The sequence below is a fragment of the Meriones unguiculatus genome, chromosome X, assembly GCF_030254825.1.
Source record: "Meriones unguiculatus strain TT.TT164.6M chromosome X, Bangor_MerUng_6.1, whole genome shotgun sequence".
Classification (NCBI taxonomy): domain Eukaryota; kingdom Metazoa; phylum Chordata; class Mammalia; order Rodentia; family Muridae; genus Meriones; species Meriones unguiculatus.
In genome coordinates, this window is record NC_083369.1 from 75,209,323 (window position 1) to 75,222,766 (window position 13,444).

Below are 13,444 nucleotides of genomic sequence, written 5' to 3' on the forward strand. Positions count from 1 at the left end.
GAACAGGTTGCACATCTGCTACATATGTGTAGGGGGTCTAAGTTTAGCCTATGTATGATTATTGGTTGGGCCCCCATGGGCCCAGGTTGGTTTACTCTGTAGGTCTTGTGGTGTCCTTGACCCCTCTGGCTCCCTCTGTCCTTCCTCTCACTCTTCCACAGAACTCCCTGAGCTCAGCCTATTGTTTGGCTGTGGGTCTGTATCTGTTTCCATCAACTGCTAGATGAAACCTCTCAGAAGACAGTTATGCTGGGCTTCTGTCTGCAAGTATAGCAGAGTATCATTATAGTATCAGGGTTCACTCTCTGCCATGGGGTGGGTCTCAAGTTGGGCCAGTCATTGGTTTGCCATTTCCTCAATCTCTGTTCCATCTTTATCCCTGTGCTTCTTGATTAAACATGTTTTAAAAGTAATACAAATTGTTTAAATGTTCTCAGAGCAAAAGCTACATGGTAGAAATAGCCTTTCCTCCTATTCTACATCCCCTACCTCAGTCTCCATATCTAGAAGTGATTGTTCTTTACTTTATGTTTTCAGGTTTTCAAAGCCACTTGGCACATAGGTTTGGAGAATCTACTTTATTTCAGTAATCAAAGATTGTCCTTACTTGACAAAAATTAGATCAAATGAACATACTTAGAAAATAAATATAAGATTGGATATTATTCCCCTTTTTACTATTTTTAATTTCAAAATAAGAATGGAGTCACAGGAAACTACAAATATAGTATGAAGGGGTCCTGTGTATCCTTTACATAGTTTCCTCAATGGTTATAACTTAATTATAGAACAATATCAAAACCAGGAATTTAACAGTGTGAATGTATAATCTTGTGTCAATATTTTTTGTGTATGCCTGTGTAACCACCACAACCAAGATGCAGAACTGTATTGTTAACATCTGCCTTATGGTAACACTTTATATTTAACATGCTACCAACAGTCCATATCATTTCCAAGCTTGTTTTCCATCTCTGTAATTTTGTCATTTTGAAGAGTCTATAAATAAACTCATAGTATTTGCCCTGTAAAATTAGCTGAAAGTATTGAGATGCATCAAAGTTGTTGCATTCGTCAATGTTGTTTTCCTTTTCATTGCTTAATATTGTATGATGTGCATGTGCTGAGGCCTTAAGAATGTTATATATATGTGATATATCTACAGGTATCCTTTTAAAAGATTTCTTTTTTTCATATGTCTCTCTCTCTCTCTCTCTCTCTCTCTCTCTCTCTCTCTGTCTATACCACACAGATGGTAGAAGAGGGCATTGGATCCTATCCTATAGAGTTAGCATTACAGACAGTTTTGAGCCACCCAAGTCTGGGTGCAGATAACTGAATGCAAGTCCTATGGAGGAGTAGGAAGTGCTTTTCATTAGTGAGTTCTCTCCAGCTGCTTATCCACGAATATCTTAATTGGTACAAATAAAGGTCCTGGCTTGTGGTAGTTTTACAGTCTCACATTATGGATATGTATTCAAAGGGACAAAAATTCTTAGTTTTTGTAGAACAGACTAAAATATTACAAGAAGATTGCAGGAAGGAGTTCAAAATGTAGCAGACATGAGAGCACTGTTACCTTCAGCAATAGAAAACATTCCAAAAAGAAGATAGAATTTGTGCTAGGTTTAAAAAATTGGTAGATTGCATGGGTAAATAGAGAACCATTGGCAAAATATTGTGTTAGGTAAGAACAGTATAAACTAATATTTAATGTATGAAAATTTGTGGCAACATTGAAAACACTTAACTATTATGGCATCTGTAGAAGCTTTAGTGATAGAATGGTCAAAAAATAGAGCAAGTTGTGTTGGAGTCTGTTTTTTTAAAATCTATTTTAGTTGGGTTTATTATATCTCTACTTCCCTTCTCCACAGCAATCCCTTCCAACACCCCAACACCAAGTAGGAGAAAAAGAAGGTTAGAGAGAGCAGCCATAGTTCTCTTTGGCTACTTCCTGCTGGTTAGGGTCTTTTTTTTTTTTTTTTTTTTTTTTTTTTTAAGAAGTCCAATCTGCATAGTCAGGATATCTCTAACTTCTCATCAAACTGCAACAACAGCAACAAGGAGCAGCAGAAGGGAGCAGCAGCCCCGTTCTTCTTCCTAGGACTGTCCCAAGGCCTTTCTTACATAACATAGCTTGATTTTGTTGCCTATTTTTTCTTTTAGTGGCAGAAAGCTCTGTTTATTATTATTTTACAGTTTACTGGTTTTTATTCAATTACTTTTTGGAATGGATCTTTTTTTATTAATTAATTCAATTTACATCTCGGTCATAGGTCCATCTCTGCTCAGTCCCACTCACTCTCCTGCATCTTCCCTTCCCCTATTTTCTCAGAAATAGGTTGTTTTATCCAGACTCCCTAGCTCATCTATTCACATGAGGATTGAGTTCATCTTTCTCCTCTGTGGCCTGGTAGGAAAGTCCCATCAGGAGGAAGTGATCAAAAGTGGGTAGCATAGTCCATGTCAAAAGACACCAAAACTTCCACTACAAAGTGTTGTGATAGAGCAGGACATATGACTCACTTTGTATGTCTTCTACTTATTCTGGTCAGTATTTTTGTTTGTTTGGTTTTGTGGTTATGTGGGTTTGTTTGTTTGTTACAAGGTCTCACTGAATAGTCCAAGGTCGCCTTGAATTTGAGATTATTTGCGCTGATAAAGAGACAATGAAAATAACATTGAAATGAATGGATGGGTTGATATGATAGCCATTAAGAATTGTTGCTTTTTTATTATCTCAGCATAAGGAAATGAAAGTCACATTTTGAAAATTTTGGTCACTTTAATCTCTATTAAATATCTCCCTCTTCTCTTATAAAAACTGGGAGCCAACAGAATTTGTTTTTAACATTTTTGAGACTTTAATTGCTATATTTCTCTCTTTTTTTCCTCCAAATCCTCCCATATACTCTTTCCTTCTCACCTTCAACTTTACCTCCCCTTTTCTGAATTTCTTTTTAAGTATTTACTATTTGTAGCTCCATGTTCTTTATCCATCTAGGAACTTACTATGTAGCCACGGCTGTCTTTGTACTGTCAAAAAACCCTCTGCCTTGGTCTCTGAAATGCTGAGATGACAGGTGTTAGTCATCACACCTGGTTCCTAGTTTAATGTTCTTTCAAGATAATAACAAATATTTCTGTGAGTATGGATCGGATTTATAAAAATTAACTGTGAATATGCATTTTTACAAACTTTTACTGGACATTCTTATTTTTTTCTCTTTTATTGAAAATAGATTCTTCTTCTATACAGTTTATCCTAATTAATTTCCTCCATCTATTCCTCCCAGTTCTTTCCACCTCCTCTCACCCAGATTCACTTCCTTTCTGTCTATCATTAGAAAAGATAGATTTCTATGATATAACAACAAAATATAACAAAAGAAAATAAAAGATAAAACAAAAATCATCACATGGAAGTTGACAAAAAAGCAAACCAACAGAAGGCACAAGAAATAGCAACCCACTCATTCACACACTCAGGAGTTCCATAAAAATACTAAACTGAAAGCTATAAAATATTCACAAAGAACCTGGTGGAGACCCATGCAGGTGCTGTGCTTTCTGCTTCAGTCTCTGTAAATTCATATGAGATTGCTCAGTTGATTTAGAGGACCTTGTTCTCCTGGTGTCCTCCATCTGCTGGCTTTTGCACTCTTTCTGTCTCCTCTTTTATGGGGTTCCCTGAGCGTTGAGTGGAGGAATTTGATGGAGACATCTCATTTAGATCTCTGTGTTCTAAGGCTTTGCTCTATACATAATATATGGCTGTGGATCTCTGAATTTGTTCCCCTCTGCTGCAAGAGGAAGGGTCTCTGATGATAGCTGAATAAGGCACTGGTTTATGAATATAGCAGAATATCATTAGGAGTCATTTTATCACTATATATATATTTTTTTAACCAGTAGTACTTGTTTTTAACCTAGGTCTTTGGTTCTTGGTCAACCAAGAAGTATCAGGTATAGGGTCCATCTTAAAGAGGGGTTCTTAAGTCAAATCAGACATTGGTTGGTTATTCACACAAGCTTTGTGCCACCATTGCTCTAGCGTATTTTGCAGTCAGGGAAGCATTGTAGATAAAAGGTTTTGTGGCTAGATTGGCTTTTATGTTTCTCTTTTGGTAGCTTACAGAATACCTTCCTGTATAAAGACACTAGAACACAGGGGTGAAGGTTCTGTGTAGGCACCAATTAGACCTCTCCATTTTCAATTTGTTGTATGGGTGTTGTCTTCAGCAATGGAGCCTTGCAGTCAGTTTTGAAGAGTAACCTCTTGTCACGGCAACAGCCTGGGTTGCTTGGGGATTTCTATAGCCAACAACTTAATTGGATGTAACCCAGTCCTGGTACTAGAAGCTTTGTTTGCTGACAAGAGATAGCTAGTTAAGACTCAGTCTCCCTTATTATTTAGAGACTTCACTAGGATTGCCTTCATATATTTTAGGAAGTTTCCACTGCACTAGGTTTCCATAATATTGAATGCCCCTTAATTCTAGTTGTCTCTCCCTGCATTCCCTCCCTCAACCACATCTCTCCTCCCCCTCATTACCTGATCCTCCTGTTCCTTCACAATCATGCTGAGTGAGGTAACCCAGACCCAGAAAGATAAATATGGTATGTATCCACTTATATGTGTATATTAACCATTAAATAAATCATAACTAAGCTACAATCTGTAGCCACAGAGAGGTTAGGTATAGAGGAAGGGACTGGGTGGGGGACACATGGATCTTCCTGGAAAGTGGAAATAGAATAGATTTTATGGGTGAATGGGAAGTAGGGCATTGTGTATTAAAAGTAAAATATTCAGTCATATATTTAAGGACCATGTGGAAAGTACAGGCAACTCTATTAGCTAATGCAAAGGGAACATAACTTCTACATGGATGACTAAAAACTGAATCATGAATTGTACCTTTTATAAAAGCATGTTTCTGATACTATGATAGATAGGGGTTTGAGAAATGGCAAGATATTGGGAAAGCTAGGGCTTAGTGAGTCTTATGTTTTAGTAATGAACACCCCACACCATCAGAAGATACTGAAGACTGTCTCTTCAGTAAGAGTTAACTTAGTGATGTTGTCTTGTCACATGCTTTATTTTCTTTGTTTTATCCTGTCAGCCTGATAGAGGTGTTATCAGAAGAATCTAAGTTTTATATAATTAACTGCTATGATTTTCTCCCAGTGAAAAGTACAGTTGACTTACATATGCATTTACTAATAAACATTCTGATTATCTCCCTTCCCTGGAGAGCAGGTCTTTTGGCTGATAGCATATTACCCCTTTTAACTTGTGACTTCACAGCTTGCTACTTTTCAAGTTCAAACTGGCTTGTTTAGCTGTATAAAATAGAAATCTAATCACTGCTTAGCAGTTTTTGTTAGTGTAAGAGTGTTAAAACTAGGATTTTTGTAAATACTAATTAAAACAAATCAAATTGGGGTCCAAGAAGTTTTCATGTATATTTTTATTTAGCTTAAAATGAGAAAAATTTCCATTAAATTGTGTTGTAAAATGTTTTTTATTTTCTAGATAATAAACATTTGGAGGATAAGTGAATTAAAATACTTAAAATTGATAGCAATTACAACAGTTCCTAATGTAGTGACTATTCTTTTTTTAATATTAAAAAATAAAAATTTAATTAAAAAAGTTAATACAAATTGTAGGTGGACTCAGAACTATGTCAAAGAATCTAGTTGTTTCAGAAGTCAAGATGTCAGGAAGTTATGAGTGAAATCGCTGTGGTGTTTCTTTTTTTTTTAAACTTTTATTAATTACACTTTATTCATTTTGTATCCTCCCATACGCCCCTCCCTCCTCCCCTCCCAGCTCCTCCTCCCCCCCCCTTTCTGAATGCATGCCCCTCCCCAAGTCCACTGATAGGGGAGGTCCTCCTCTCCTTCTTTCTGATCTTAGTCTATCAGTTCTCATCAGAAGTGGCTGCATTGTCAGGGTTCTAGGTTATTTGAATTAATTGAATTAAAATACTTAAAATTGATAGCAATTACAACAGTTCCTAATGTAGTGACTATTCTTAAAGGTGATCTTTTATTCTCCATCTTGGTACAAATTCTTTTACTAAGTAGTTTTTATTAGGTCTTTAGTTTAACATTAACCTGGAGCTGTAAAGATGGCTCAGTGGTTAAGAGCACTTGTTTCTCATAGAGAACCTGGGTTTGATTTCCAGCATGTACATGACAGCTTACAGCCATTAACCCTCCACCTCCAAGGAAATGCATGCACACAGTACACATATATATGTACAGGAAAATAATTATGTTCATAAAATTTAAAAACAAGTAAATAAATACTTTTTAAAAGTACTTATTTTTCCATGAGGCTCTGCCCTACACAAAGAGCTATAGTAAACTAAGAAATGCTGAAAATGGAACAAATTGTGTTTGCCAGGGAGGAGGACCAATCAGATATCTAATTTCAAATCTTCAGTCCTGAAAATTTATGTTCAAGTAACATTATACAGACTGAAAAGCTTATATTTAGGAATCTATAAACAACTAATGAAAAAGTAGGCCATAAATTTGAAAGAACAAGGACAAGTATATGGGAGGGTTTGAAGGAGGAAAGGGAAGGAAAAATATTGTAATGATATTATTGTGATCTCAAAAATAAAAGGAAAAGACACATCCTTAAAAAAAAAGTAGGCTGGGCATGTTTGCACATGCCTTTATCTCAGCTCCTAGGAAGCAGAGGCAGGTGATTCTGAGTTCAGTTTGAGCCTGTTGTACACAGTGAAACCCAGGCTAACCAGAACAATATAGTGAGATGCTATTTCAAAAAAAATAAAATAAAATTTAAAACCAGAAATAAATTAAAGAATATATATATATATATATAGACAAAAGTTAACCAGAACACATATTATTTAACATTATTTAGCAGTGATTATTTAGTACAGTACACTGTTTGTGATATTGGGTAAATAGTGGTAGACTCATCAAGCAATGTCACTGTGCTTGTGCTTCTTACACTTTAGGATAGGAGGAAAAAAAAAATAAGCAAATACCAAAGCTCATTTCAAATACAGAAAAGTCACTTTAAGTTGCTTAGAAAAAGGGCTGGAGAGTAACTCAGTTGTTAAGAATGCTTACTCTTCTTGGTTCCCAGCACCCACACTGAAGTTCACAATTTATAGCTCCTGTTCCAGAGGATCTGTCCTGTTAGGCTTGTGCAACAGAGTTACAGGGCAGGTTCACAAATCATGCCACAGGACCGGTTCCATGTGGGAAGTTTATTAAGGGAAGGGGGGAAGGAAAGAGAGGAAGAGAAAGGGAAGAAGGGAACAGGGAAGAGAAGGAGGAAGGGGTCACAAAGATGGGCTCTGGGCAGGACAGGAGAGAAAGAAAGAGAGGAGGAGCTTCAAGTTCTCTTAGAAGGTGACACAGAGCATGCGCAGGTGGTTCCAGGTGTTCTATAGGTAGCCTCACAGATGCCTGATATCCGGTTTGTCAGGTCCCTTTGGGCTGGCCCTAGAGATGCCTGCTTTTGGATGCCAGCATTCCTTCCTTTTTGTTTCATTAAAAAGTGAGGAGCTAGGAAGGGGTGATGGTGGGGAGGGCATAGGGGCAACCTTTGCTCTTCAAGCTACTTCCTGCTGATTAGGGGCATTGTCATTCTCAGGGTATAGCTGGTCCCCAACATCAGGGTCAATGGAAGGTCATTGACATCTGGTTCTGTGGGCAGAGGTTGATAATCCTGTAAGAGTAACTGATTAATGGTTTGGTTAGAGAATTTTTGCATTTGTTGTTGGAAGAATGTAGAGAGGAAGTTAATTAAGCAGGATGTAAAAAGCAAAAGCAGAAAGACAGCAGAAGAGTTGTAAAGAAGGGCAGAATCCATTTACATATAGGGTTCTCAAAGGCCCAAGAGCTAGTGGCCTCGCGGTGTTCCCTTTGCTTTTGTAGCTCTGTCTGGAGTTGTTGAATTTTGTCTTTTACTATCCTGGATTGGTTGACATAAAAACAGCATTCTTCATGGAGGAAGACACAAAGGCCACCTTCTTTAGCTGTGGGGAGATTCAATCCAGGTCAGTTTTGAGGTACTACTGCTGCCAGCTAGTTGATCTGTCCTTGGAGGGTTAATATTGTCTGAGCCACTTGCTGAAGGTCCTGGATGAACTGGGAAGAAAGCTGATAATACAAAGTTACTGGAGTGGCTAGTTCTGCTGTCTCCGTCCAGCCAGCTCCTGTGATTCCTGCAACAGCTAAGAGGGGCAAGATTTGAATTGCCCTCTTATCCTGCGGGGCAGCTATTGAGTCCAAGACTGGGGTTGGTAGGGGCTCCTTTTCATTTATCACCCCCAACTTGGGGAGGAAGAGCACAAGTGTGCAAACTCCTGACCAACCAGCAGGGAAATGATGGTTGACCTGAGTGTCACAAAGAATTTTTGGCAGAAGGGCATTGGGATTGAGATGAGGTATCAAGGATTATAGTTTAAGTACACTCTAAGGAACTTAGCATTCCTACAGAGTGTGTCCCGGGTGCCTTGAAACAGCTTGCCATGCCAAAGGGGGTGATATAAAAAAGGTAGGGGGTTGTGGAAACATCAGAGTCAGGGCAGTTAGTAAATGGTGAAGTAAGGTTACTTTACAGAGTCACTGGAGAAGCTGTCAGCAGTAGTTCTGAATTGGTCCTATGTGGAAAACATAGCCAGCAAGCTTTAAAATGGCCCAGTTGGGTCACATTAATGAGCTTGTAGGCCAAAGTCAGAGTCTGAAGTAGGAGACAAAATGACAGGTTTTTATTATTTAGGAGGGGAGATGTCAGAGAGACAATAATCTTAGATGCTGGAGACTACCAGCAGAGTGAAACAGTTCCTGATTGGAGAGGGAGGATTGAAATAATTAAAGTAAGTCACATCAATACAAGAAAGAAGTTTGTGAAACTGCCAAACTTGTTTTCTAAAACTACTTCCCTATAGCAGATATGGTCCAAGGTCATGTTTTATAAAACTACTTCCTATAGCAGGTATGGTCCAAGGTGACACAAACAAGTTTTAAGGAACTTGGTGAAACTTCCTCTTTTCTGTCCCAAGGAGAAGGCCAGGGTGAAAACATGTTTTTCGACAAATAACAAAGCATTTTGACAAACAAACAGCTCTCCACACTTAGAAGAGTGTTTAATTACCTTCTCTACTTCTCCCATACCCAGGGATTGGGTAATATAACAGGCAGGATCCTAGAGCTGAATGACCACAGTGGAATGGTGTCTAGTGACAGAGGGGTTTTGGACATCCCATACTTGGGGGTTCACTTGAGAGGCTGGTAAAAGATGCGACGTGTCACAACTGGGTAGCTAGGAGGAGAGATAAGATGCTGGTGAGCTTGGGATCAGGCGAATAGGTAGAGTAAAGGAGATAGAGGCTCCCACTTTGGCAAAAAATTCCCTTCCCTTTAAGGGAACTGAACAGGTTGGCATCACTAAAAAGGAATGAGTAATGGGAACCCCCCTGAAAATACAATTAAGTGTTGGAGTCCAGCAAGGCTGTCCCCTTACCCTGACAATAGGGGAACTAGAAGGAGAGGTTAGTCCCAATACTCACTCAGGACTGAGTAAGCTGTTCTGGTGTCCACAAGGAAAGATATGGGCCACCCTGATACCATGATAATTACCGGTGGGTCCCTGCTAGTGATGACAGTGGTCAGGTCAAGGGAACCCGGGCACCTTCAGTCATCTGTAGCCAGGCCTAGGATATTGGCTGGAGGGTGATCTGGGAGTAATGCCCCATATCATGGGAGAAACAGTTGCAGTCAACACCCCAATGTCCCTCTTGGTGGCATTTTGGACATGGCCCTGGTGCCTTGTGGGGAGTTAGTACAAAACCGAGCCTAATAACCTTTTTGACCACATTAGAAACAGGGACCCCATGGTCCTCATGCATTAGGAGGCAAGAGAGCCTGGGTAGTGGCTGAGGCTGGTGCCATGCCTTAACCAGCATTTGGTATTTTTGCTTGTGGGCTTTCTCATCTCTCCCATGGTACACCTTAAAGGCCAACACTAAGACTTCTGCCTGTGGAGTCAGAGGTCCTCTCTCCAAACATTTATCTTAGCCCTGATATCAGGATAACTCTGGAAGAAAAAATAGGTTATCAGAAGTTGCCCGCCTGGTGTATTTTCGAGGTCTAGATTAGTATGTTATAAGTGGGTCTTTGTAAGTCACTCTAGGAATTGAGACTGGTTTTCATTCTTGTCCTGAACGGTCTCCTGGAGCTTTTCAAAACTAACTGGCTTAAGGGCAGCCTTGAGGAGAACAGCCAGGAGCCAGGTCATGAACTGATCTCTGGCTAAAATGCCTTCCAGGGTATTGTAATCCCATTGTGGATCCTGGTCCGGCACCACCTCAGCCCCAACCACGTGTGCTCTGTTTGTTTGGTGAACCTCATCTGCATGCATTCTAGCCTATTCGCAAACTCGCCTGCATTCCTCAGGTAATCGGTTATTGGTAAGAATCATATATATCATGGAAGGTAAGACCATAATATTGAGTGAGATACTGAAATTCTTTAACAAAACTAGAAGGATTAGAGGTATACGATCCTAGTCTCTTTTCTACTTGAGAAAGTTCAGTTAATGAGAAGGGAACATGCACCCTAACTAAGCCATCTACACTGGCCACCTCCCGCAAGGGAAGAATTGAGGCTGGTTTATGCTGAGTAGAAGAAGAAGGGGGCTTTGCTATAGAGTGAGGGTCGGGAGCCGGGGCCTAATAGCTGTTGGTGGGGTGAAATGGGGTGCCAAATTAGGATGACTAGGACATCCTGTTGCTAGGGAAGGGGTGAGGTTCTGGAGAAGCAGAAGAAGAAGCAGAGAAAGTAGAGGAGGAAGGGGAAGATGCCAGAGGTTGGGAAGAAGCTGGGGGTTGAGAACGACCTGGTGGAGGTTCATCCAGAAGGTCAAATGTAGAGAACTCTTGAGGTTGACACTTTATAGCTAGAAGTTGGGTAGGATAACAGGAAGAACAGAGAAGGTTAAGGGTGGAGAAGAGAGAAAGCTTGAACATAATATACCTCCTTCTATTTACCAGATCGCTGACATTAAAAAGATCCTGTAAAATATTGATATTTAATGTGCAGTTAATCAGCCAGTTTGAACCATTATCTAAGGAATATGTAGGCTAAGTTTTATTACAGAGGTGTATGAGCTAAGTGGCCTTTAACTCAGGGTCTATGCTTAGGGTTTTTCAATTCTCCAGAAGAAATCCCAGTGTGCACACTGGGGGAACGGATGAATGGACAGTTCCATTGGGAGGATAGGAGTCAGTGACCTGTCCATGCATCCAAAAAGCAAGGTTTGTCCCAGTAGATATGATCAAACAGCTCATCAGCTTTGGCCAGAGACCAGGGGCACAGTGGCCTGTTAGGAGACACAGTTTACTTAGCACCAGGATTTTCGTAGGCACACGTGATGGGTCGAAACTGTGCACGTAGAGGGGAAAAAAAATTTCTCCCAAGGGAAAGAGGAAGCCCTAAGTGGAGGTTAGCAAAAAGTGTCAGCCATAGGCAGTGAAGACCATGGTTGGGGGTACCTCTGCCTCAGAGCGTAGTGGGAAGTTGATGGATGCCTGAGGGTCAATTTTCCCTTACCCAGAGAAATGTTTCGGACAACCGATAAGGGAAACTCACCAATCCAGCCAGTGTTGAGTGCAACAGGTAGCAACCTAGTTGACTGAAAGTGGGTCACAGTTGGATTTGGAATGAAATAGGTTTCCAGCAGTTCCGATGGGGTGCCAGTGCTAGAAAGCAACCACCATATGTGTGGCTGCTGGAGGCACCTATTCCTGGCCAACACATCAATGGATTGAGCAACAGAGTTACATGGAGGGTTCAGAAATCATGTCACGCTACTGGTTCTACATGGGAGGTTTATTAAGGGAATGGAGAAGGGAAGGGTGAGGGGAGGGAGAAGAGGTCATGGAGACCATCTCTGGGCAGGGCAGGAGAGAGAGAGGAGGAGCTTTTAGTTCTCTTAGAAGGTGACCCAGAGCATTCACAGGTGGATCCAGGTGGTTCATAGGTGGCTTCACAGATGCCTGATACCTGGTTTGTCAGGTACCTTGGGGCTGGCCATAGAGATGCCTGCTTACGGATCCCAATATGTCCTCTGTTCAGAGGATCTGACCTTCATGGGCATGAGGTGCATACGTACACTCAGGCACACTCATGTACATAAAGGTAAATAAATAAATGTGTTGGGTTTTTGTTTGTTTGTTTGTTTTTCTTTATATGTATGGGTGTTTTGCTTGCACGTATATCTGAACCACTTGAATGTCACTGATGGACTCCCCAGAACTGGAGGTACCATGTGGGTGCTGGGAATTGAACCTGGGCCCTTTGGAAGAACAAGCAGTACTTTTAACCACTAAGCCACCTCTCCAGCCCCCTTGTTTTTCTTTATATATTTTCTGAAATTCTTTTTCACACAATATATTCTGGTCATAATTTGCCTTTTCCCAACTCCTCCCAGATCTTTCCTACCTCTCTACTTGCTCAAATCTATTCATTTTCTATCTTTAGAAACCAAACAGGCAAACAAAAAATAAAGCATAAAAAACAAAGTAGAAATATGCACACATACATACACACAAACCTATATCCATAAAAACACAAAATTAGAAACCATGATATATAAGCAAAAGGCCAGTAAGACAAAAGAAAATATCTAAACAAAACAACATGAGACAAAAAGTACAAAAATACCACTGAGTTACTTTTGTGTTGGCTAAGTACTGCTGAGCATAGAACTTATCTTTATGTGTGGTTAATATACCTAATGAGAATGCATTTGAAAGGTACTAACATTTTCTTTGTCAGTGGTTGTTAATTGGATATAGCTTCTTGGCTGGAGATTGGATCTCATGTCTAATTCCTTCTCTCAGTGCTGCATATTGTCCAGTTATGGCTATCTTTGTTAGTTTCCATCTGATATAAGAGAAGTTTCTCTAATGATGCTTGATCAATACATCTGATTTGAGCATATAAAGTACCTCTGCATGCTGTCACAGTCTCTGAATTTATAGGTACATCAGTCCCATTGTATCTAGAAAACACTATTTCCTTGGAATCATCCATTAGCTCTGGCACTTATTATCTTTCTGGACCCTGCATAGCTTTACAAGTCCTGAGGGGAAGGATTGGAGATTAAGCTCCATTTCATTTTGGACTGTGTGTTCCAAAATCTTTTCCTCTCTGCACATTGCCCAATAGTGGGTCTCTTTGATAATTATCATCTACTACAAGCGGAAGCTTCTCTGATGGCTGAGAGAGGCACTGATATATGAGTATAAAAGAATGGCATTAGGTGTCACCTTATTGCTGTTTCTTTAGCAGTACAGTAGTATTTGGTTTTTGTTTAGGCCCAGTCATGGTCATCTGAGCAAAGTTAGGCATGGTTTCCATCTCGTGGGTTGGTTCT

At 40.0% G+C, this 13,444-nt stretch overlaps 1 protein-coding gene across 4 annotated transcripts in view; it reads left to right on the plus strand.

The window, feature by feature from the left end:
* Wdr44 (WD repeat domain 44) overlaps positions 1–13,444 on the plus strand; it is a 115,941-nt gene that overhangs the window by 32,547 nt on the left and 69,950 nt on the right. Inside the window, exon 1 of one of the 4 annotated variants that reach the window (XM_060375567.1) lies at positions 4,370–4,623. The exons of the other annotated variants lie outside the window; for them this stretch is intronic. Within the exon in view, the coding sequence (XP_060231550.1) occupies positions 4,621–4,623 (3 nt within the window). The 5' untranslated portion in view covers positions 4,370–4,620. Of the gene's footprint in view, positions 1–4,369; positions 4,624–13,444 lie in introns of those variants that run through there. 4 annotated transcript variants of the gene reach the window in all.